Here is a 27,392-nt window from a genome sequence, read left to right on the forward strand (position 1 = left end):
GAAAAGTTCCTTGTCTGATAGGTGTGTCAAACTATTATTGGATTCTGATATTCAACTTAATTATTCATGCCACTTTTAGACCTCTTTTCATCACTTTTTCACCTATTTTAGACACTTATAACTCATTTTGCAGCTTTTTGCATATTCTTGCCCCTGTAACCCATTTTTGGCACTTCTAACCTATTTTCAAGATTTTTCCCACCCACTTGCCCCTTTTTGCCACTCTTGTCCCATTGTTGTCCCTATTTACTATTTTTTTTTGCCACTTTGCCTATTTTTGCAACTTTTGACCCATTTTGCCCCGTTTTAACCATTTTTCACCATTTCCCCACTCACATTTGCCATTCTTTATTTCTCTTAGCCAATTTTTGCTGGTGTTGCCCTATTTTTGTCACTTTTAACTAATTTTGCCACTTTTAACCCAGTTCGCCCCTCTTTGCCTTGCTTAGTCAATTTTTTGCTGCTATCACATTTTTATCTTTCCACTAATTGTTTCCACCTTGTGACATTTTTGGCACTTTGAACCATTTTTTTTTTTTTGTCATTTTTTAACCACTTTTCACATTTGTAGTCTATTTTTGCTGCTGTTATTCCATTTTTGTCTCTAAACTGATTTTTGCCCTGTACTTGCCACCTCTAACCCACTTTTGCCCTTTTTTTTGCCTTGCTCAGCCCATTTTTTTTTTTTTTTATCTTTATTAACTAGGTTTTGCCATTTGTAACATGTTTTTGCCACCTCACCATTTCCCCAACCCATTTTGCCCCTTTCTGCCTGGCTGAGCCTATTTTTGCTGCTATCCCAGTTCTGCCCCATTTTTACTTTTTACTACACTTTTACAATTCTACACTTCTACAATTTTTTTCCACTCTAAACTCATTGTTACTGCTTTTTGACAGCTTTCTATCATTTTATGTCCCTTTTTGCATTTCATAGCCCATTTTTTGCTGCTGCTATTCCATTTTTTGCCACTCTGTAACCACTTTTCACCACTTTTTCAACAATTTTATCACCACTTGCAACCAATTTTTGCAAATTTTCAGGTTTTTTGTCTATTTTTTCATTTAACAATTGGTTTTCCCTAAAAGTTATTTTAATCCAATTAGATTCATTCAATGTGCCCATCTTTTTAACATTACCACACCAGTGTCTTACATCTTTATTTCTTTAGTATTGAGTAATATGGAGTTTATAGTGACTCCTGATTGTAAAGGTTATAAAAATACAGTTCATTAATTTTTTAATAAGAACTTATAAAATGTTACTTTAAAAAATGTAACACCACCCATCTAATACCACACTTCCTTACCACTCAGGTACACGTTGTTCGCTGAAGCGTCCACTAGATGGCAGTCTTAGGTTGTGTCATGTAAACATGATTTTCCGAACACTAGAAATGTCACAGCTACCTGTTGATCACACCTTGTTGTTTGGATATTCCTTGCTGTCTCACGACTGAATTTAGTCCAGAATCTTTCTATTTATTTAGCTATTTATAGAGCTACTTACAGTCCAGACTAACAGTATCCTGTTTCTAGTTCATTAAGGCAAAGGAAAGCAAAGTTAGGAGGCGAAAAATAATTGAATTGGCAATTTTAGCGGTATAAAGCTAACGGATCTCCAGTTTGTGACTTAGGTCTAGCATGTTTATCAGATTTACAGGATAGGAAACAGAATCAAAAAAATATTTGACGTGAGTTGAAGATGGGCTATATCTTATTCAAAAATGTTTGCATCACACTGCAGGTAACACAGGTCCCCATGATGACACACAGCTGAATTACATAACAGTCTACCAAAAAATAAATGAAGAGCTGATGAGACATCCAAGTTATTTCCCCCATCCCCATTTCTCTCTCGGTTATTTCATAGTCAAACCCCACAATACATCATCCCCTCTCTCTATGAGATTAAAGGGAGTGGTTCAACATTGTGCCAACCTCCATCAGCAGCCGAAGGGTTAAACCGTGGAGCCTGTTGGTGAACGCTCCATCCAACCGTGCTGTGTCGCTAAGGGAAGAAGATAGGCTACTTGTGGAGAAGCAACAGCTCTCCAGCTGGAAAACAAGCCCCCACATCTGCACGGCTCGCGAGCTTTGAGCGTCTTCAACAGGCAGGTCTCGAGGAATATCTGATTTAATGCGCGAGCGGATTCTCCTATGTCCTGGTCTTGTGAGTAGGAGTGGAAAACTTGTCAGAGATAATTAAAGATTTTGTTGTTGTTGAATTTGACTAGGATCTGAGGAGAAGCGGCGAGGAGTGACACGTGAATGTTGCCTCAGGATGAGCGCGTGAGTAATTAGTCGGCGTCTTTTGTTTTAATTAGCATCACCTGTGTGTTCATAGGCGGGAAATTAGTTTATCTTCTGAAAGCATCGTTACATTAAACACTGAAAACAGATTTACGGTGGTTTTGCTGCAGTTATAGACTGCTCTGTAACAGGTGGTTCTTGCTGAGCGTCTCCTGGACTATTTCGTGAGAATTTTTTGCTAAGTGAGATATGCCAGCCGTGATAAGGACTTGTGTCTGAAATGACGGCGCACTTTGCGTTAATTTTCTGATATTTGTTTGAGTGGACACAGTTTGAAACCGAGGAGTGAGCAGCCGGAAGGTCTCTGCTTCTCAATGATAAGCTCGGTGTGCGTTTCGTCTTACCGAGGGCGCAAGTCAGGTAACAAACCTCCGTCTAAATCATGTCTGAAGGAGGAGATGGCCAGGGGGGAAGACTCCGACAAAATTATCATCAACGTGGGCGGCACTCGACACGAAACCTACAAGAGCACCTTAAGGACCCTGCCGGGGACCCGCCTGGCATGGCTGGCAGAACCGGACACGCGGGCCAGCTCTGACTCGGACGCCCCTCCGCCCCAAAGTGTCACCGAGTTCTTCTTCGACAGACATCCGGGCATATTCGCCTACGTGCTGAACTACTACCGGACAGGGAAGCTGCACTGCCCGGCAGATGTCTGTGGCCCTCTCTTCGAGGAGGAGCTGGCGTTTTGGGGGATTGATGAAACCGACGTGGAGCCGTGCTGCTGGATGACCTACCGGCAGCACAGAGACGCAGAGGAGGCCCTGGAGATATTTGAACCACCTGAACCGGATGACACCGACGATGAAAGAGAGATGCCGAGGCGGTTTGGGATCGAGGACTGTCCGGATAGGTCGAGGGGCTGCTGTGAAGTTTGGCAGCCGAAGATTTGGGCCTTGTTTGACGACCCGTACTCGTCCAAAGCAGCCAGGGTAGGTCTATAAGGTGTTTTCTTTACTTTGGGGGAGCATGACCAATGTCATTTTAAGATAAAATATCAGAAATGTTCCAATTAAGTGGGTGAAAAGAGGCCCGCACAATGTCCTGATCAACAGGTGTTTTTCTCAAGCTTCAACCAATCAGGGCACAGCACTTAAATCAGCTATTATTCTCCTTCCATAATGGATTTTCCCTTTATTTTAAGTTTATGTTTTTTTAACTTAATTTTACTTTAATTTCACACAGCAGAAATATAGCTCACCCATTCATTCGTTGTGCATAAAATTATCAATATTTATAATTTAAAATTATAGTCACCGTTTAATTTTTCATGCCAAATTTTCCACTTAAACAGGCTGTATAGCCTTTAACGCCTCTTAGTTCTTGTTAGGTGTGATGACACTCTTCATGCCCCTCACATGTCAGTATCTGCATTTTCTCCACTGCCAACAAACCTTAGTGTCAGAGTGTCATAGTTATTTCAGGACAACGTGATTTCTGTGAGTTTGAATCAAATCTGGGATAAAAAAAAATAACTGAGTTATTTTTTCTTTGCATGTTTGTGTTATTATTTTAAGAACTGATCTCTTTCTGGCCATGTTTCATTTCTTCAAGTGTGATCCACTGAATGTGTTACAGTACCAGACACTCACCCACACAGCTGGACTGAACATCCAGACAGAGAAACTCTATGAACTTTCTCTTAGATTTGCAAAGGCTTTTAATAACTAAGTGACTTCATTTACATGGACACCAATGACAGATGATTATCTCATATCTGGAGTTTTCAGATTACCCAAGTAGCTTTGTAAGCAACATAATAGGATATGTCATAATTAGAATATTGCCTGATAATCTTATTCCGTTTATGTATACAGTTTAATCTGGTTCCATAAAATACACAAGTAGAGGCAGGAAGAGGAAAAAACAGCAAACAAGGTGGCGCTGAGAACCAGCAGTTTTGGAGTCAGGTGAATTCAATTTCAATACAAAATAAAGAATATATTTATTCTTCATCTCCTATATAAAAATAACAGCCTATGTTCACACTGCAGTTAAAAGTGACTCTTATCTGATTTGTTCCTGACCGTGTAAATAGCTAGCCTGAAAGGGCAGAGGATTTAAAAAAACAAAAAAAAAAACTCAGAGTGTGATTGGATGGATGTTCTGTCTGTCACATCTTTACAGGCCAATCAGAGCAACAAAACACGTGACGTAGCCGCGACCGAGGTGTGCGTGAAAAAGCAACTCACTGCTGTTCTGTTCTTCTTTTTAACGAAGAAATGTCACGTTCTGACAAAACTGGCACGTTAGCAGTATCACCGACATCTTGTTGCTGCTTGCATACATCACGACTCCACCGTGCCTGAAAGTACTGCCTCTTGTCACTGATTGGTCCTGTCACTTTTTAACCGGGGCCCAAACGGTTCAGACGGGAGCTTTGCAAGATGGATTCGCCAGTGAGAAACAAGGAAACAGGCGGATCCATCTGCTTTGCACGGTCAACGGAGGATATGATTGTTTTTCAGAAAATAAGCATATAGATGTACAGGACAAAATCAGCAAAGAGAGAAGAGCTATCAATTCACAAGGAACAAAAAAAAAATCGTGAATCAAAACTTATTCGCAGGAGCTTTAAAGAAACTTCTTATGTTAGTTTGAGTTCTTTTGTTTTATTTGGGTAGCACTGAATGGTGCAGTCAGTACTGTGCTCAATTATGTTTTTCTCCGAGTTTGTTTGACCATGTGAGGGTGCTCTGGACCAGGATCAAGCATGGTTCTGTATCTGACCAAAAACTCTCAAAATAAGCCATTAAGTGAAAAAAACCTGCTGTCATATGTTCTGTGTTGTTCTCTGTTGTGCTGATTGTGAGAACACGTTTCTTATAAGGTGTGTTCTGTGTTACAACGTGATGACGCATTCATGCTCAGGCCTGGTTGGACTTGGAGCAATGAGTGCAGGCTGGTGGGGACTTAGTGTTTCTATACAGTGGATGCTGGTGGAGTATAAGGCTTGGCTACAGCTTTAATGGTGTTTTTAATCAGTGTGCATGAGTTTTATCCACCAACAACCTCCACCACTTATAACAACAGCGCCTGCCTGCAGGGCTCACATTACTTTCCAGAGCTGTGTGTGCCTGCTACCCCATTTTATCCCTTCTCTGATTGGCTGGTAAAGAATGTGACAGACAAAACATACAGTGCTTAACAAATTTATTAGACCACCACCCAAAGTAAGGTTTATGCCTCAGCTGCCCTAAATTAACAGCATTGGTAATTACAAAAATAATTTTTTATGGTTCTGCAATGGTTAATTCACCAATATGTAGAAGCTCTTTAACCAAAATGATATTGAATATTGAATATGTCAAATTATAGTTATTTACTTGCATTCCTGAAGAGAAAAATGAGTTTTAGTGGTTGAATGTTATGCTTGATTAATTTCTGACTTCTCAGAGAAGCCCAGTGAGCCGGCTCAAATTTGGGTGAATTCAGTTTGAAATTCCTCATTCCTGTTCAAAATGGTAAAACGTGGAGAGCTGACTGAAAATGAAAGAGTCTGCATTAAAGCACGTCATGATGCTGGATGGTCTCTGAGACAAATATGACAGGTGGTCTAATAAATTTGTTAAGCACTGTAAGTCCAGTCCCCCACTGATAATATTTTAAAAAGTTTTGCCCTTCCCAAACACTCTGTATGGGAGGTTTCCCAGGTGAATGTGATGGATACATGAAACAGTCTATCTTTTGTGTCAGGTCGACACAGTGTGAGTTTGCCCTAAAACAATTCAGCATCTTTTTGTCTTTAATGTTCCCTCATCAACTTATCCCCACTGCTGAGAATAAGGTGCACTTTTCATAACTGGAATGTTTCTTAGTTATATGACAAACCGACAAAATAGATAAGGAAAGCCACAAGTTAGAGCTGAATGTTCTTGTCTGATTGTTTTTCAATTGTCTCAAAAGCAAAAATCAAAATTTTTCTGATCAAAGCTCAAACAAAATGCAACATATGCCACTCTCTTCCCATGACTATCCCTCCCTCTATTTTGTAATCAGTGAACAAATAATAATTTTGCTTAATCATCCTAAAGAGGAATGTTTCCTACATAGAAGTTAAAGAACAGTGCTCTGATAATTGATTTTTGGGTCCTTGGCTTAGCAGGAAATGAACAGAGTAATTTTTTTGCATTGGGCAATAAGAAGTGCATGCTTTACTAGTGCCAGTTAATAAACTAAGATACAAATCATCTGTGGTCATAGGCCAAGCCAAAATTATGTAGCACCCATCCAAAGTAATCCTGGCACCACACCTGCTCCTCAGTGTGGTAAATTCTTTAAAGGAGAGTGGAAGCTGTTAAAACAGCACATTTTAATTAATGCCCTTTAATGTGAAATAAGAGGTTTGACAATCATATATATATATATTTTATTTATTTATTTTTTTTAATTATTATTATTTTATTGGCAACAGATAAAGGACATGATACACATTTCTCACACACAAAAGCATAACCCTTGTCCCTCCCTTTAAACCGTCCCAGATGTAGACCCCTTTCATCCTCTCAGATATTCTTCTCAAACAATATCAACATTACAGTATGTTACATATATCAGTTTGCATGTTTGTTTACTGTACAAAACGCAAAAGCACAAAAAATAACAGGTAATAATTCTCAGATCATAGGAGTTGAGAATTGCCAACACTTGACACCAGTTAAAATATATTTTGAGTAGTATACCCTTCATAATTTGAGTTGCTGTTGAAGAAGAGATGTCAGAATGCTTTCTGGACAGGACCATGTTTCCATATTTTCCTTATTGTCGTCTTTCAACCTAAAAGCAACCTTTTTCGAGCCTGATCATTTCCATTTCTTCTGTGATCAAATCTTTATGGGATGGTGCTGTTGACTCAGTCCAGTTCTTCATTACTGTTTTTGTGACCATGTATAGAGATAGAAAAACTGTCTTATTTTTGCAGGGATATCATTACAGCTGTGCAGATCGCCCAGTATACGTGTCTGGTGGTATGTCTATATTTGATTGGATCACTGCTTGTTTAGTTATGCCAAGCCAAATATCTTTAATTTTACTACAGTCCCATAGCAGATGCATTAGCGTTCCCTCAGCAGAACCATATTTGATACAATTACTGCTTTCAAGAATACCCATCCTCTGCAGCTGTGTTGAGGTGAAGTAGAGCCTGTTCAAGATTTTAAATTGCCATAATTTGTTCTTAGTATACCGGAATGGTTGTCTTGCATTATTCAAAATGTCTCCCCATGATAAATTATCTTTAGGAATGTTTAGATCTCTGCCCCATTTCAGTCTAATGATCTCAAAATGATCTGCACTGCTGTCATTTAATATCTCCATAAACCTTCTGACAGTGCCTTTTTTTAACTGGTCATGGTTAAGGAGCACATCTTCAAAGCTGTGTGTATAAGAACTTACTTTTTCTATTGGAATTTTCTCTTTGATTGCATGCTGTAGAGAGATGTAATTTAGATATTCACTTTTTGGGATGCAGTACTGCGTGGTTAGTTCATCAAAGGGTTTGAAACAGTTGTTGGAAAGTATGTGACAAAGTTTTGTGACCTCTTTTTCTTTCCATCTTCTCCAATTGATGACCTTTTTATTTATTGTTATATTAGGATTTTGCCATAGTGGTTGGTTCACTGATGTTGTTGTGTTAATTCCAATTATTTTTGTACATGATTTAAAAATGTTAAATGATACTTCTAATGGACTATCCATGAGTTGCTTTGGAAGTGTTTTCAGATAAAACAGAGCTTTTGTACCAATGTTGAAGTTTTGTAGTATACTTTCCTCCGTCTGTTTCCAACCCTTGCTTCCAGATGGATTAAGTAGTTCACTGACATGCTGGCAGCCAAAGGACAGGTAATAGTAAAGGAAATTGGGGAGCTGTAAACCACCATTTATGTATGCATTAGACATTCTTTGATAGGAACACCTGGCCTTTTTCCCATGCCATATAGCTTTTATGTATTATGACGGGCAACATTCTTACCACATAATTAACAGTCAGAAGGATATTCATCTTGACAATAGATACGGCCCCATAGAGACATGGGAAGATTAGACCATTGCTCTATTTTCAACATTATTTTCTTCCGTATTTCTTTAAGGTTGATATCTCTTGTTAGCTGATAGTTGGTAGTAATTTTAAGACCCAAATATGTTATTTCTGTTGTCTTCCATTTTATTTTTATATTCTGTACACATGTGTGCCTGCATTGTTTGTTCAGTGGCAAAAGCTCACATTTACCCCAGTGTACTTTGTAACCTGAAAAGGAGCCGTAGTTACTGATAACCTTGTTTAGGTGACTAAGGGAAGAATCCACGTCTGATAAATACAGTATGATGTCATCACAGTACAGTGATATGTTATGCATTACATTACCGATTTCTATACCCTTAACCTTTTCTTCAGATCTTAATTTTTCTGCCAGCGGCTCAATAATTAGATTGAATAAAAGCCCAGAAATGGGACACCCCTGTTTTGCTCCTCGATGTAAGATGAAGGAGTCTGAGATGAAATCGTTGGTTCTTATGGATGCCATTTGGATTGTATTGTAAATATATTTTTGAGGACAAGGCTGCCCTTAAGGGGGGTTAAAGGGAAGCCCTCTGGGGCCCAGCTACATGGGGGGCAGATGAAGGTAAGAAAAACCACATGGTCCATCCTAAATTTAAGTTATATCCAAATGTTATTTTTTAACAAAAATATGTAACACCTCAACCTCCTCTTAAATGGTATAAAACTATAACAGAAATTCACAGAGGCTCAGTATTTGGGGTTTAGCTACACTAAAGAAGTGCTGTCAATCAATCATTATGTTTTTGAGCATAAATAATGCAGGTTTCTATAGCCAGTTTCTAAAATTAGATAATTTATTGAACTGTTGATAAAATTAAGTGAAACATCAGAACACACTATCAGATAAAACAATGCTGACTCACCTGTCTCTCAATATACATTTGGTTTTTGTAAACATTGGGAAATATTTGTATTTGGGTAACAAAATTTACTTCCTAGACAACCATATGTTTCTGTCAGTCATGTAAAAAGCAAGGTTTTCTGGTCTCAGTTAAACATTTGATGTACGATTCTACCAAAATGCTGAAATAGAGAGAATGCTGTTCCATGGCAGAAGTGTTCCCACACATCCTGACCAAGGTTTGCACTCAGCGGTCCTCAAATCATGAGTGTTTGAAAGGCAGCAGGAGAGCATAGCCATGTACAGAACCAGAAAGAAGTGGGGCGAAGGTCTTCAGTCTTTAGGGTCTCTGTTGGTATGCAGATTATTTAGCAGTGTTTATCTTTTTTTAAATATTGTAATGACATCATTAGGAGTTTTTTTTTATGAATTTATGATTTTAACACATACTTACTGACCTAAAAGTTTTCTTAATTTTGTTTAACTGTGTTGGACAGGATACACTTCTGTTGGGTCTATCGATAGAATAAATGTTGCCTGGGTTGTAAATTAAAATCAGTTTGCTCTTATTACTTCCACAGAGGACATCAGCCAGCATTTGGAAGAATACAGTGCCTAATGGCTCAGCAACAAAAGCAGCAGAGTGCTATTAGAAGTAAACGTGGAAAGCGAGTATCGAGTGTCACTACAGCTGGAGATGTTGGGCAAAGGGCCAGGAGCTTTCATTGGACAAAAAGAAAAATACATTCAGTCTAGAGAGAGACAGGCTGGTGTTCAATCTAATTTCTGTTTGCATGTTTGTTGAGTTGAATGGTCTATTCAGAGACTCTCGCACAAGTATAGGGCTCTCATTGCATGCCAGTCACACTAAAAACGTGTTTATTTTAGCTTCTAGTGCAGGTGGCGTTAGCAGGCTGTCACTGAGTCACAGCTGCTGATGCTTTGGTGCCATCTGAAGATGACTGCACCAGTTTCACCAGTCTCACCATGAAAGATTTGTAAATAATCGACTAGGATTTGTTAAGTTTCATGTGAAATAGCCTTGTGGATTTCTTTTAAAGTTTGACATAATAAAGAATAAGCTTAGATACTTGTTGATTGAGCCATAATGTTCTTTGTTCGCTTCCTGTCCGGCTGATTCATGCACATATGTTTGCTCTGTGTTTGTCTGTGAGGATGCAGAGTGCTTATTGAAGGAGTCACGTTTCCTTTATGGCCTTTTTATTTCAAAGAGCCTCTCAGCTCAGCTCAGGTAATGTGATTCTTAAAAGGTGGAGGGAAGTTAAACTGTCCATCGTTTCAGCCACATCCTCCCTGCATTCAACCCAGACTGAAGCTTCAGCTCTGTGAAAGATGGCATGTGAGATCTACATACTGAGGATGGCACTACTCAGAAATCAAATACATTAGACATGAAATGTAACCTATGATATTAAGTAGTTGAGATCAATTTTTAATAAGCACAACTTGCACAGTAATGCATTTTCCTGCCTTGCTGCTCTGTTGTTAAACAATGCCAGAAACCCTTAAAGAAGTCAGGCGACTTCCTTTACAGAGAGACATAAAGTCAGCCTATGAGAGAGGTCCAGGCGGATGCCGGTAAACCATGGACTAGTCTTTAATATCAAGGATTACAGTCTGTGTTCCTTTTACACAGTCTAATTTAACTAGTACTATTTATCATCATCATCATCATCATCATCAGGGGTTAAGGTTATGAAATGGCTGCACTTTGGATTTTGGCTCCAGTGCTACTTGGCTGGATCCAGAAAAATACCAATATTTGAGCTCTCTGGCAGAAAACCTCAAGAATAAATTTATTGACTGTGTGCCATGGCAGATAATGTCATCCACATTATATGCCATCATTGAGTTTATCCTGTTTAAAGGCTGTGTTCATTCCATAAAGACAAATAGAGCATGAAAACTTCCATGTGACAGGTCTTTTTAGTTTGTGAACTCTGGTTATAGGTTGTTTACAGTCATATGATCCCAATGACATACAAGAGTCAGAGGTAAAGAATGTTGGGAATCAACACAAATGGAAGAATTAGCACTTTGGAGCTCTAGGTGGACCTTACAGTTATTAGGAAATGCCGTCATACATTGGGTATGATATGCACTTTACAAAAAGTAATTTTTCCAACAGTTGAACCATTTTGCCTGGCCTTGATGTCATCAGTATCCCAAATGACTTAGTTCTAGTCCACACATTTTTGAAGATGGAGGTTTTTTCATCTGTTCTCAAAAAAGAACCCTTTCCATATGATTCAATTTTAAAAAAGCTTCTTCATTCATATGAAATGTACTGCTGTAAAGAGCATGGCATGTCTAGTGTAGTCTGTCCTTCACTGTGTGGGCAAAGCAGCTAACTCAGACAGCAGTATGGAAGTTTTTACATGTTTACATTTATGTCAGATGAACCTTACCTCAATGCCTCTGGGGTATCATACTGACTTTCCTCAGCCTTTTCCTTCAGCTACATCAATCTTCATATTTAAGCTTTGAGTAAGCTATGTCAACTTTATTTCAATCAGGAAAGACTCCAAACAATTATTTACTGTTTAAATTCAGAAAAGAAAAAAAATTTCAGTGTCCTTGGCAGTTAACCTCCATCAATATGGCTTCATGAAATCAAAAGGGTAGATGCAGGGTGGACAGACCTGGACACTGATGAGATGGGCAGCAGGTGACTGGGGTAGAGGGTCACACTGATTCAAATTAACCCAACAGAGAGGAAAACTGCTCTAAAGTTTGGCAGTAGCAAGACGATTTGTCAGTAGAAGTCATCTCTATATCTGGTTGGTTTAACAGCATAAATGTGCACAAGCAGCTGATCCCCAGAGGAGGGAGGGAAAGAGATGGAGAATAAGCATTATGAATGAACATGGAACAATCTTCTCACTTTAACTTCTGCTTCATGATTGTTTGCCCCCTTACGATCACATAACTGCATATATGGAGAACTTTGCCTCTAATTTTCCAGTAATATCATCATTACAGGTCAAAGACATCATGATGAAACTTGGAGACTAAACTTAGAGGTAATGACATGGAGGCATGGCAGCATGAAAATTAATAATACGTTTGCATTCTATCTGTGACCATGTTAGCAGATTTTTTAGAACTAAGTTCAGACCAGCTTCATTCATTCATTCATGGTTGCAGACTTTATCATTAAGTCTTTCAATGGTAGATGAGAGAATCTCATTTCAAAATAAACGACTCAATAACTCAAAATCTGTTTGTTTGAAGAGTCAGTCAGTGTGTTTACAGGGCAGACTAACAGATGAACAACAGGCACTTCCTCCTGCTGATTGCCCCGCCATTTTTCTTATGCATGCTCTCTGTTCTTTTCTGTTGCATATCAAACACATATAATGCGTTTTAATCAGAAGACCAGGATTTCACACAGAATGCCACTGCACTTACGTGGTAGGTATGGCCATCTGGCCCCAGGCCACTGTTTAGGCCTAAGTTTTTGTGTTTGTGCCCTTTTGACAGTACATTTTACAAAGATGTTCAGATAACATCACTCACTTTTTTTTAAATGTTGCAACTGATATTCCTCAATGATAGCAAGTGAGCTGTTGATGAGGTAGCATATCTACTACCAAGGTTGGAAGGAGCTGCAATGAAATGTAGAAAGACGAAATTCAATGCAGAAGAAGGATCTGCAAGTCTCTCTTGTGCATGCAAATGATGTTTATCTATGAATTAGATATATATATATATATATATACTTACTTGGCTGTAAATATACCTGGGTACAGTCTATGTGTGGGAGAAAATAATGCAGATGATACATGAGCGTACTTTTCAGCTCTCTTTTGATTCTGTCCTGTTGTCATCTGATGTCACAGTACTCACAATCACTCTTGCTGGTCAGGTGATTGTAAACATTTTTGGCTGTCTTTGCTTCATATAAGGGATCACTTACTGCATTGCCCTGACATTTTTTAAACAGGAAGTAAGGAGGTTACAGTTTCATTTTATACAACCAGAATACATAGACCCTCAGACAGGAACGCACTAAAGGTCTGTAAGATATGTCGAACAACTGGAGAGCTCTAGGACTCTGGAAAAGTAATCTTAGTGACGTTTAATGCAACAGATGCAACATAAACATTGAGCTCAGATCTGATAACTTTGTTTAAATTCCCAAAAGCAGTATTTCATTGATTCATCTGTTCTCACTGCTTGTAAATAACTAACGCTGTGGCAACGAGCTGCAGCTCATCATCAGTGGTGAGCCATTGAAAGTGCATTTCCCACAGAAAAGAGCAACATTTTTATCCCACGCAGAGAAAAAACAAATCATCTAGTCTTTGTTGTAAAACTTAAGGATTTACTGATGTGGGATTGCTGAGGTCTGATGAATGTTGACCAGAGCCAAATATCCAATTAAAGACATCTTCACCACAACCCTTATTTCTACATCTGTGCAGAGGTTTTGCCAAACAAAACACTGATTTTGAAAAATAATCAAATGGCCAGTATATTCTGGTAAGCTGCTGTGCCCCTGAATGTGAAAGCTATTCTCACACCTCATTTGTCTGGATCTGACATCCAGCTGATAAATAATAAAGCAGTCTTATGAGCAGAACCTCATGTTCCTCTGGGCCCGTGTTTCACAGTGCTGACACCTTTGTGTGCTGCTGTGTGCATGAGCACAGGGTTTTTATTTTTCACACATCATCAAAGCTGCTCCGACTCAGTAAGGAGAATTTGATAACACTGAACTCTCTGTGAAGGAGGATGTAATCCTCCATGATTATGTCGGGTGTTTATTCTGCTCACTTTCCAAGCTGTTTGCTGAAAATAGATCAGCTGTCTTACTTTGAGATCAGTGAATCTCCAGGTCTGCTCAGTGTTTCAGTGTTTTTGTTTGGCAGAAATGAATATGTATAGAAATACACCTTTTTTAAAGATGAAAAAACATCTGACTTTTTTAAAAGCCTTTTGGTAGGATTAAGTGTTTTATTATGAAATGTTGGCACATTCAACAGAGGAGAAAGCTTTACTGGATGTTGTGTGAATGAAGCTGCTTCAGTTTTAGGATTTAAAAAGGTATCTTCTCAGTCTCTACTTAAAGCCACTTTGATGGATGTCAGGACTTACAAATTCAGATTCATGCAGCTGTTTGGAAACTCATGAACTGTCTTGTGTCTACTCAGTAGGTACTGAACAAATAGTTTGATTTCAGTGTTGACTTCAAACTGCATAACAGGTCACAAGACACTAGGCTTGATTTTATTTATTGATTTTATTTATTTTACTCTTCATCTGAAGAGCCGCACATTAAAAAAAATCTCACCTATGATTTTTCCATTTCAAAAACTGTTAGTTTGGATTAAGTTCATATTTTCATTGATGCACATTCATAATCTTGATGTAGAACATGCATCTATTAATGAACTGATGGCACAGTCATTGGTGGAGAAGCTTTATTAAGATGCTGAATATTGAATACAGCTTCTAAAAATATTCTGAGTATTTAGAAAGTATATTTTAATTCTCTATATGGACCATCTTCCATGATATGACACATGGAGCTGTTATGAACTCGCTTGTACCTCTTCAATAGATATCTTGTGACACTAAACAAAGATTGACTTCAGTGTTGACTTCCAACTGCATAACAGATCACAAGATACTTGGCTTAATTTTCCCCTACTCATGTGTTTTCAATACTGCATGATGACTCATCCATAGAGTTAACTTACTTTTAGTTGAGAAATTTAGAGACTGTAAATAACTACAAATAGATGTTAGAAATGCTTTTGAGTAAAGAAACTATTCATTAACCTGAAACCAAATTTAACCAGCGAACTAAAAGATGTAGAGGCACAACAATAAAATTAAATATATTCAGATTGAATTAAATGCATCTCAACAAAGAATGCAAGTAAAATGATCAGAATCAAAATACTTAAAATAAAACCTGGAAAAGTTTGTAGGCGGAAATAAATGTTGACACGAGAGGAAGATTCAGAAACGTCACAGACACAGAAAGACTGGGGATCTCTCAGAGCAGCAGCTGCGGTCATTGACAGATGCACACTTTGACAGTCTATACTCTTGATGCCCGATCCAGGGAGGCACCCCATGTGACCACTTCAGTCCCATAAAAGTACATTCCTTGTGCACTATTTCTGGTAGCCTGCCAACTCTGGGCCAAACTTAACTTTAGCTGTATGTTACATCATTCCAACAGAAAACATGATATTTTCACACTAACAAAAGTAAAATGGAAAAGTTTGCCAAAATTACATGCTAAGTTAAAACCTGTTCATAAAAATATTCTAACGCAAGTGTAGCTGAAGTAGCTATGTAGCTACATTGCTAATGTAGGGAATGTAGCTAAAGTTAAGCTCACAAAGCAGCTACATAGTTAAATTGGATTTAGCTGTGTCTGCTAAAGCTCATGTTGCCAAAGCTAACTTAGCTACATTGGCTTATGTAGTAATGTCAATTATGTAGTCTATTTTATTAATGAAATGTTGTTTAGTCTGTAGTGTTTGCAATGTAGTTTTTTCATGAATGTAACTGTCAGACTTTGTTTATGAAAAAAATGTTGAATTAAAGAAACCTCTAAAGTTGGAAATGTGTTGTACCGGCAAATGACCTCAGTTCTGTTTTGAGATATACGATGTCTCAGATGAACGGTCTGTTATGACAGTTTTCTAAATCTGAGACAATGAATGAAGCACAAGCCAGATGCTAAGTATGTTTGCATACAAAGTCACATCAAGTTATAGTTATCGCTCAACTGGGTCATTTAACTGGACTCTGCTTTTTCCAAGTATACCTGCACAGTTGGAGAGGCGATTTATTGACAGGAACATGTCTGACTCCGCTATGAGAGGTGGCAGTGCACCCTTTTTCAACTAGACCATGCTAACAAGTCATCAGAAGAAAAGCTGTTATGTATGATGAATGGTGGAAACATGGACAGACTTTACTGCACCATGCATTTCACACAATAGCTTTGCTTTTGGCACAAATGCAGTGCATGAAGTGCCCATTACTGTGCCCCATATACAGAAGATGTTTCCCTTGAAGTCAACGGCCTGGGTTCATGTGGCACTTTTCACACTTTGTCTCCTCAGTTTCTCTTTCCACCGTCCAATCCGTCTCAATAAAGGAATAAAAGCCTAGAATATTTCTTTTTTAGGGGGAATAGATAAATAAAAGCACACTATCTCTCTTGCTCACAGTGATATTCAAAAGAAGACTATATATGACTTTTGCAAAGTTATGCATTCCTGCCATCGACCTCTGAATTAAAGTTCAGCAGGAAACTGTGAAGCATGTGCAGAATGCATGGGTCTTATCAAAGCGTTTGTATGTGTGAGTAAATTGAAATCCAACCACATTATCTAGGTATATAAGTAAATTTGATTTAGTATGAATTCAGTGAGACAAACATGTTGACATGCATTTTAAAAGTCCAGTTTTAGTCAGTCTAAGTTTATTGACTTTTTCTAAATGCATGTAAACGTACTGACTGCCATGAGGTATTTTGGGAAGCCTTTTCTAAAACATGCTGTGCTGGTTGGACATCGAAGCACATAACTAAAAGACTAACTTAGCTCTGTTAACAAACAGGAGACATGCCCTTCATCATGATAATTATCAACACTGATATCCCAAAGGTTATATGAGAGGAGCTCATAGGCCCTTGCTTTAGATTTAGATTTGGATGCTGTGATCAAATGATGGATTCTGGATATGGATGAGTCCTGCAGCAAATCATTTATGGGAGACGGAGGTCTAGCAAAGCTGAAAATGGCTCATTGCTGTACATTTTTTATGTCAAAGAATAGATCATCTGTACCCCTTTTTGCCCATTTTCCAGTTCCATTAAATATAAAAAGTGATCATTAATATCTTCTCTGCAGACACGCAGGAGAAGCTCAGCTGACGGGCTGTGAAGTGGACATTAATCCCCCTCTGCCCTCAGGTGGACTGACCCTCAGACATGTACCAATATGACACCAGTTCTAATATAACATCAGCTGTGAACAAGCAGCTCAGACGGCCTGTTATGTTCTTGTGTGTCAGTAACAACAGCTGATGCTGAACAGCTGGAGGTGATGACGGCTGTGACGGGACTCCCCAGCTGCTGCACACTGATGCACAGGCTGCTACCTGTTGTACGTCCTGACTCATTTATCCTGCTTGGATTTCTCCAGCTGGGACAGGGACGCTGCTCCCTAAGGTGATCTCAGCTCTGTCACCTCACACTGAATCCTGATGACCTTGGACTATTGTCTTTTTGGCATGACAGTTTAGGATTACATACCCTGAAAACTTTACTATATTCCACTCCATTCGGTGGAGGTGTTTTACGATTTATATTATCATTCATTTAAGTTATTTGTTATTGTATCCAAACATCCTAAGGAATAAATAAATAAAAAGAAACATAGAGTAATCTTCCAGGGGCCATAAAAGAAAAACTAAATGTTTTCATTTTAATATTGACTGTCAAAAGATGTAGAGAAGGATAGAGTCCTTTTACATCATTATGACTCAGTTTTGGGTCATTATAATGCTACTGTGTGGTCTGAGATTCATTATGTCTCTCTTGGAGGTACAGTGAATCTTAAACTCACCACTAATAGATGGACAGCAGCTGTACAGGACTGTACGTCATCCATCAGAGTAATCCTGGCTCACGACAGGGCGTCAAAAGTTATTAATGTACACCTAATGGCGTTTAGATTTCAGACTTTTCTGGGACTTCTTCACAGATAAAAGGAACATATTAAAGTTCAACTTCCAACATGCTTGACTATGGGATGAAAAGGCAGAAACAAACATTGTTATCAAGGAGACGTGTCACTCCCCCTCCTCTGTTGCTTCAGGTGTGTAGGCGAAAGTTTCACAACGAGATGATAATCGTGCTGCAGTTGCACCTTCACACATTTTTTTTTTTTTTTTGCCTTTGGTCTGAATGCAGCTTTGCTGTGGTGAGCACTTATGTCTATTTGTGTGAGAGCTGCTACATGAGGTCTTTTTGTCACTACCAACCATCTATCCATCCATTTTCTTCCACTTATCTGGTGCCAGGTCACGTTGGCAACAGGCCAAGTAAGTCAGCCCATACATCCTTCTCCCTAGCAAAAATTTTCATGCTCTTTCTGGGGGAGTCTAAAATGTTCCCAGGCCAGATGAGATATATAATCCCTCCAGCAAGTCCTGGGTCTGCCCGGGGTCTCCTCCCAGTTGGAGGCACCTGGAAGACCTCCACAGAAAGGCGTCCTGGAGACATCCTAATCAAATGCCCAAAACCACCTCAACTGGCTCCTTTTGACGTGAAGGAGTAGTGGGTCTACTTCAAGATCCATCTGGATGTCCAAGTTCCTCTCCCTATCTCTAAGACTGAGCCCAGACACCCTCCTGAGGAATCTCTTTGACCGCTTAAACTCACGATCTTATTCTTTTGGCCATTACCCAGATTTTATTAATACAGGTGCTGCTGACCTCTTGGCTGGGTCACCCTTGTGAAAGAGATCTTGATCTCAGTTGGTTTTATATGGTTAAATAAAGGCTAAATGAAATAAAGTTCATGACCATAGGTGAGCTCCCTCTTCACCACAGTGTTATGGTACAACATCTGCAGTTCATCACCAGCCCACCTGTTGGTCTCATGGTCCATTCTACCCTCAAGACCAGAATTTTTTTGAACTTGAGGCAAGGATTCATCCACCATTTTCTGTCAGAACCATGGCCTCAGACATGGAGGTGCTGACCAAGGTTGTTATAGTTAACTAAAACTAACTAAACTAAAACTAAAATTCAAAAATCATTGTAGTTAACTGAAACTAAATAAAAACTAAGCTTTACCAAACGAAAACTAACTACAACTGTGTAGTGTGTTTACAAAACTAACTAAAATAAAATAGAAATGGAGACAAAATATACTTAGTTTTAGTCTTTGTCACGATTATGCTGACTGGCGCCAACACACAAGTCTGGGGAGTGTAAATGACCTGATCTGATTGATTAAGACTTCACACAAAATAAAATTAAACTAAACTAAGAAACCAGCAGTCAAAACTAATAAAATCTAAACTGAAATCAAACACAGAGAGTGACACCGAAATAAAAATAAACACTAATGAAAAATCCGAAACTATCATAACCTTGGTGCTGACCCTCATCCTAACTGCTTCACACTCAGTCACAGACCACTCCGATGCCTACTGGAGGTCCCAGACAGAAGAAGCCGACAGAACCACATTATCCGCAACAAGAAGAGATGAAATTCTGAGTTCCATGAACCAGAAACCCTCCTCCTGACTGCGCCTCGAGACCCTGTCCATGAAAATCACAACCAGAATCGGAGATAATTATTGACATAAAACTGAAATACATTAAATAATAAAATACTTTAAACTGCATGCTACAAGACTTCAGTCAGCATGCAAAAATCTTACCTTTCAGATGGAGCCATAGATGCATTTTCCATGCATTAACAATCTAAGGCCAGTCTGACAAAGCTCTGGCTGCCATAAAAAACACTCAATTAGTGTCAGGATAGAGGAAAAAGCAAGGATAACTGAATTTACCAAAGCCTTGTTGTGAAATGAACAGCATTTATAATGTTTGGTTTTTTTTTAATTTGGGGGAGGGAGTGTTGTATAAAGGGCTGCACTGTCAAATAAGTAAAACAGCAGAAAGAAAGAAACTGTTAGAAATGCCTGTTTTGTGCAGAGATTGTTTGTCTGGAGTAAACCCACCTGATGTGTGGTCTTGTCGTTCTGTAAGTAGCGGTCAGGTTTGAACCCTCAGAATCTAACAGTATTGCCCCTAGTGGCCCCTGCAGAAGTGGGTATAACAGCAGAGGATAAACGGTCTGTGTTAGTCTGCATTTGGTTATTTTGTACACCTAAAAGATGCCATCTGATTTTGCACATTGACACTAAACTTTTCCTGCTTGTTTTTCAGTTGTAAGGATTATTATTAAATTGTGACGAGGGAAGCGAGCTGACACAAAGTGGTGCAACTCACTCTGTTTGCATCAGTGAACCAACAAAGGCGGTTAAGAGGACTAGCCAATAGAGGCAGAGTAAATCAAGTTCCTCTCCATGCCAAAATGTGGCATACGACTGAATGATGTGCATCAGATGGGATGCAGAGGCGGGCATACTGTATGGATACTAAAAATTAAGTGGGTATAATCTATGCAGAGTGAATAAAAAGGGTATACTGTTTAATGCACCTCATCACTGCACTTAAGTATTTATTTCTTGCAAGGAATGTCGGCTGTATCTTTTATGAATATTATTTTATTGTTGTTTGATTATTGAGGGATATTCACATAATGACTTTCATATGTGTATCCTCAGTCAGCAGCCTTAAACTCAAAAACACTCTGTTGGCTAAAAATCCTTCTGGCAATCCCTCTTACACTGGCTATGTTTAAAATTTCCATCCAGAACTGTAAACATGATATTTGATCTTTCTCTGCATCAGGCCTCAAATAAACAACACAGACACATTTAAATGTTTCAGGATGTCTTTAAAAAACAAAGACTTGCAGACATGGACACACAAAAAGAAACAGAACAAAAACACTCTCAACAGGAGAAGTGTCAGACACCTACAGACACTCACAAGTGTGAGGTCAGGCTGTGTCATGTGACTTTGACTTTCGAGCAGATCGTGCTGGTGTGTGCCAAGACCTCCTGCAGCATCAGTGCAGAGATGTGTCTGCGGCGGAAACCAGCTCTATTTGGTTCTGGAATAAACTGTTTTGTGTTTTAAACAAACTGAACAGTGCCAGACCTGCTGGCCTCCTCACAGGAACCTCGAGTATTATTTAGTGGCTGCTTATTTGTTTCACTGATGCTCGGTGCAGCAGCTCTGTCTGCATGATAGGATTTCTATCTCCTATAATATAATTTTAGTCACCAATGTGTTTTCACTTTCTAGGCGAGCAATTTGACTAACACCTGTGAGTTTGCTCTATGAGAAACACACACTAGCATACACAGTGTAAACAAGTAGCCTGGGTGTTGATCAGGGTTTCAGAAGGATCTCTGAGCTCCTCCTGGAGCTGATTTGAGGCTTCATGAATCTCCCCCTGTGGCTCAGTCCTGGTTTTCTCCTGGGATCAGAGCTGTGAGCTCCTCAGGCGTCTGCAGGGATTCAGTCAGAGGAGGTTGTCATGGTCGAGAGTTGCTCGTCTGGGTGCATGAAGGACAAAGGAATAGACTTGAACTACACTGTAATGTACCATATCTCTGTATTTGTGTGCTGTGTCTGTGGTTTGTTTTTTCCAAGTTGATTTAGGTGTAATTTGGTCTCTGATTTGGAAAAAACAAGCCAATAAGGACTGAGTGAGAGACCCAGAGGGAGAAAATGGTCAAGTGCATGTAAGGTACAGGTACACATTTATCCAGCTGCAAGACTAGAACAGTTAGGTACTGCAATTTGTCATGGCTTAAATAAACAGAAGAGACAGGCCAAATGAATGGGCACACAATGTTCACATAGATTTCCAGTGCCTAATCCTGCTCAAAAACTCACCAACTCTGACCGACTGGTGAAAAATATATTTTTACAGCTTTCTAATGGAACCGGGCGAAATTGGCTCAATGTTGCCTCCCAAAGTGTCAGCTCATGCAACAAGTTTCACCTAGAATAATAAATTTGGCAAAGTTTTAAAAAAAAGTCTAAGGCCTTTTTTTTTAATTTTTTTTTTACTCTATTTAACCAGGAAAAACCTCCTTGAGATTAAACATCTCATTTACATGAGTATCCTGGCCAAGACAGGCAGCAGCACATTTAACAAAGGCACAGACACAAAAAACACGGCACAGTCACAGAGATACCAGATCTGAGTCACAGATCATCAGGCATCAGGCAAAACATCTACAACCTAATACATCATCATCCAATGCCTTTAAGTCCCAACAGGAACTCCACAATTTTGAAAAAACTAGCAACATTTGGTGGGTTTTTAGCTCCTCCTAGGGGGTGATTCCAATTTAGCTAGATATTTGTAGACTGCTAAAAGAGACCTAACACGCTGAACCCCAAGCCGCAGTCTATGTGTTGTCTCAGGAACTGTCTGATGGATCAGTATGGAATAAATTGTGATTGAATTGTTTGCCGATCTAGGGACAGAGTTTGACATTAATATCCCTTCCAAAACATTTTTAATCCAGGTGCAAAGCATGGTGTTTTATCATAGTTCTGATACTATAAATCCACATCACTAAATCCATAGTATGACTTTTTATTTGTTTTTTGTTTTTTTTCAATAATAAACTTAGCAGTCATAAGATTTCAAACTGTTGCAGTGCTCCTTGCTTTGTATTATGGATATAGGTTAATGAATTAATTTCTCCTGGTTTCTGCACATAATCAAAACAATGGTAAAATAAAATAGTTCTTGGCTGCTTTTATTCTGGCTCAAGCAAAACATGAGCTTGGTCTATGATCCATTTCACTCTCTCCTGAAAGATTTCCATTTTAATCAAATAGCTGTTTCAGTCTTGAGTGCTCTCATGATAATAGTTATCTCTTTAAAGTTTTTGTTTACTGTCAATCATATGAAACTCATTGCTTCCACGAGAAAATGATCTTTTAAAGTGTGCTGCTTAACAGACTCAACAGGCAAAACCACGTCTTTTTAAAGCTGTTACAGTGAAGTTTGTAGATAAAAAATAACTCTTAATATGTGATTGCACCTGGTGTGGATTTAAAAATATTTTTGGGGACTGTATTGTGTGTGTGTGTATGTATATGTATGTATGTATGTATATATATATGAAACAGTATTTATGTCAAATATTTATTGGAAGCCGTGTAACTGTATTGTCTATTTGGTTTTTCTTTCTCCTTCAGGGAGTTGCGTTGGCCTCTCTGCTCTTCATCCTGGTGTCCATCACCACCTTCTGCCTGGAGACACATGAAGCCTTCAATGAACTGAGGAACCAGACAAAAAAGGTGCTTGAGGGTAATGTCACCCGTATCGAGCAGACAACGGTGATGGTGACCAATCCCATCCTGACCTTGGTGGAGGGCGTCTGTGTGGTCTGGTTCACTTTTGAGTTTCTGGTGCGGATCATATGCTGCCCGGACAAAGTGTTTTTCATCAAGAACACACTCAATATCATTGACTTTGTGGCCATTCTGCCGTTTTACCTGGAGATGAGCCTGAGTAGTCTGCCATCCAAAGCTGCCAGTGATGTGCTGGGCTTCCTACGTGTTGTACGATTTGTTCGGATCCTCCGAATCTTCAAGCTGACACGGCACTTTGTCGGTCTTCGTGTTCTGGGCCACACACTGAGGGCCAGCATCAATGAGTTCCTCCTCCTCATTATCTTCCTAGCACTGGGTGTCCTCATCTTTGCCACCATGATCTACTACGCTGAACGCGTTGGAGCCAAGCCCAACGACCCCACGGGCTCCAACCCTACACACTTCAAGAACATTCCCATCAGTTTCTGGTGGGCCGTGGTCACCATGACTACGCTGGGCTATGGGGACATGTACCCACAGACGTGGCCGGGCATGATGGTGGGGGCTCTGTGCGCACTGGCTGGAGTATTAACCATTGCTATGCCGGTCCCAGTCATTGTCAATAACTTTGGGATGTACTATTCACTGGCCATGGCCAAACAGAAGCTGCCCAAGAAGAAGAACAAGCACAACCCAAACCCTGACGCTCCAACCGACTCTGCATCGTTTATAAAGTCAGAAACAAACTCTCATAGAGACAGCACTCAGAGCGACACATGTCCACTGGCTGCTGATGAGAGCGTCAGCAGGAATCGTTCAGGTTAGGCTGCAGATTTATACTCTTTACTTCTATTTTTGATATAGATTCATGCTCACTGTGTTATTTCTGTTTGCAGAATTTAACTGTCTGGAACGCGGGTACTGTTCAAATACAAAAAATGATATTGGTGTATCGTTTTTAAACAGTTTTATCTGTTTCTATTGGAAAAACATCTTAAATTTTTTTCTATGGTGTAAGTAGCACAAAACTAATTCTATTTACCTTGATTGTATTATGTCAAAAATGTTTGTTTGAGATCCCTTGAACATCTGCCAATCAATCACCAGACTATCTACAGACATAAATACATTGTAGTTAGCCCTGGCGTTTGGCCTATCATCATTTCCCAAGATTTATTTTTTTCATAAATCAGTTCTGTTGGTCATCCATGAGTGGGTTAAACCAATAAAAACTGTTGAAAAATGCTGACTAAGACCAAACAGTGTTAAAGTATTTGAAACATACAGATTTTCTCTTTTTTGTTCCCATTTCCTGAAAAGTGGTTACTTTGGAGATAGGAGGTAATGGTCCGACAGCAGCAATAGATAACCTCCATAATCTTATGGTTCCTGCTACCTTCTTCCTGATAGATGTAGCTTGTTTCAAGAAAACACAGGAACACACTGGCATCAAGTCCTCTATATAACATCTCAATTGAATTTTATCAAAGAATAAATCAGGATTTTATGATGTATACGTTTTCCTTGTCTGGACCCTCAGGGCAATCTCACTAAAAGCTTTGGCATTTACGTTACTGTGTGTTTTTGTCTTTCTGTCAGACTCCAAGCAGAACGGAGATGCTAATGTGACTCTTTCAGAGGAAGAAGGCTGCAGTCTGACCCAGCCATTGTCCCCCAATGAAAAGTGGTCCTTGCGGTGCTCCAGAGGCCGAGACAAGACGAAGAAAGAGACCAGCTGCCTCCTCTTAACCTCTGGAGATCCCAACGTCCATACTGGTTAGTTCCATTCAGTATCAGCTCCACTGTTGGTGTTGAACACTGAAATATGCTTATTGCCTCTGTTCAGGTCATTTTTTGCATTTTTTTTCTAGCACCATAAATCAAGTCAGATTTAAGTCATAAATTCTTTCTGCAACCACTAACTAAGCTAAATATAAATGTATCTTATAACCCAGACAAAGTTAGCCAAGCCCAGATTCAAAGTAGTAAGAAGCAGCCTGAGCCTGTCACATCCATTCCCGCCCTCATCCCACACATATTCTGACAATCCATGTTAAATATTCACAATAAAGGATGGTGCATTTAATTAAAGTACAACTCTGATTAAGTTTCCTCTCTGAATGAAGGAAATCCTGAGAGAACAACCACATCCTTGTCATGCATAACAATGCCACACATAAAACAAACAGCTGGGAGTTTCATTCCAATTTAACTCCTGATTATTGCTTAGTAATAGCAATGTCAAAGTCATATTTACTAAACTTATTTAAATATTGTTTATTTTAAAATAATATAGAGGTGGAATTGTTTCCTGATCTCTGGAAAGTTTATATGTAGTATTAACTGCAGCGCACTTCCATCCCCTCTCGCTTTACTCTATGCTGACCTATGACCATTCTCATCATTAGATTACAGCAAAAAATAGACAAAAACAAACTGTAACTTGAGGCTCCGATAAGGACCCCGCCCTATAGCGAAAACTCATCAATCAGAGTCAATCAGATGAAAACCCTCGGACAAGTTCGTTTAAATGTGCAAAGTGCCCGTCAGTGAAAAGGCCAAAAAATACAGAATTTTGACCTTTTGGCATCCATAGTTTGGTTCCTGTATGTTTTAGAGGAATGTCATAAAGTAAATTTTTTTTCGTATCATCATGATACACATGTACCGATATTTGTGCATGTAGGTTTTACATAGGGCTCTATCTAACTTTTGGGGCCCCCTAGAAAAAAACTGTGTGACGGACTCACACTTTTCCACCACCAGATGGCTATTTCTCAGGGGGGACAGTTTTTGAGCGGAAAAAAAGAGTTTTCAGATATATTAAGGCCTCCAAAACAAGCTGACAAGAGGCGGGGGAAAAAAAATCCCTTTAATTCCAGTAGGGCTCTTGCACTGGTCAGTGCTCAGGCCCTAATAAACAATTACCATCCCTGTTACAGGATGTTTTTTTTGTTCAAATAACCTGTGTCTGATGTCAATAGCGTTTGTTTTTGTGATACTAATTTGTTGGAACTTTTTGTTCAGGGACAAATATATAACAGAACTATGATTAGTTGTGCATTCACTGTAGTGCATTTGGGAATACCCCTCTATTGAAGACTAGAAAAAAATGTACTTGTACATCCTTCCTCAACTAGTATCACTTCTGTTGCAGCCTCACACTGACAAACAGCAGTTAGTGATTGTTCACAGGAGAGATCAAAAGGAAATCAATGAAAGAGCTTTGTAGTCCTAATTGCATCATCTATCTGTCTGTGCGCTCACTGTGGGAGCTTTTCTTCAATAATACTCTTCGGAGCACTGCTGGGTTAGTCTGTACTAACACAAGATACCAAGCAACCTGTTGTTTACAAGTTTTCACAGACATTTAGATTGCCTGGACACAACTCTAAAATAGTTGTTACCTTATTAAACTGGCCATTGGTTAAAATCACCACTGATTATCTCTCATTTTCACACTTTGAGTTGCTGCAAACAAATAAAAACACAGTCACGAAATAGAGCTATTTTTTATTGTTTAAACATTCAACATGGATAGGTTTTTCCCAGTGAAATATCTATATTAATGTAAAAGGAGACCATTCCTATATATGGTCTTACAGTGTCTCAGATATTTCCTAAAGTTTTAAAAGACAGAAAATTTTATTCTCTTTATAACTGGACATGTCTTGTCATGGTGGCTGTCATAGGTTGCCCCGTGTCGTATGGGATATGTAGCCAACATGCAGCAAACTTGTACCTAGTGTGAAAGCGCACAGCACATGCGAGCAGCTCAGTGCTGCCCACCTCTGCGGCCTTCTTCTAAGTACTACTTTTTGTTTTGAATTGAAGGCTGTTCAATACAAATGGCACCTCATATAGTAAATTTACAAAACAGAAAACTAAATGGGATGAGGCAGAAATGCCCCGATTTTTACGAAATCTGCCTTACAAGGGGGCCCTTTTTATTGAACAGTCTTTAATTCAAAACAAGAAGTGAAAAGCAGAGCAAGGCAGTTCTGGGCTGCATCATCTTGTGTCAAGACAGTTTTGCTTTAGACCATTTATCTGAGACACCATGTATCTCAAAATGTAAACACATGCTACGACTTTCAAAATAAATTGATTGATTTTCTGGTTAGGGTAAGGTGAGGACACCAAAAGCTGAGTCAACAGTCTACTCACAGGAATTAATCTTGTCCTCCATTTAAACAT

The 27,392-nt window shown here is 39.1% G+C and overlaps 1 protein-coding gene across 1 annotated transcript in view; it reads left to right on the forward strand.

Annotated features, from left to right (window-relative positions):
- The first annotated feature begins 1,926 nt into the window (after nt 1-1,926).
- Nucleotides 1,927-27,392, forward strand: part of kcnc4 (potassium voltage-gated channel, Shaw-related subfamily, member 4) — a 32,186-nt gene continuing 6,720 nt past the window's right edge. The window contains exons 1-3 of the mRNA XM_041799357.1: nt 1,927-3,242; nt 23,079-24,015; nt 24,795-24,971. Coding sequence (XP_041655291.1) covers nt 2,625-3,242; nt 23,079-24,015; nt 24,795-24,971 — 1,732 coding nt within the window. The 5' untranslated portion in view covers nt 1,927-2,624. The remainder of the gene's footprint in view (nt 3,243-23,078; nt 24,016-24,794; nt 24,972-27,392) is intronic.

This window comes from Cheilinus undulatus, linkage group 11, assembly GCF_018320785.1.
Source record: "Cheilinus undulatus linkage group 11, ASM1832078v1, whole genome shotgun sequence".
Lineage (NCBI taxonomy): Eukaryota > Metazoa > Chordata > Actinopteri > Labriformes > Labridae > Cheilinus > Cheilinus undulatus.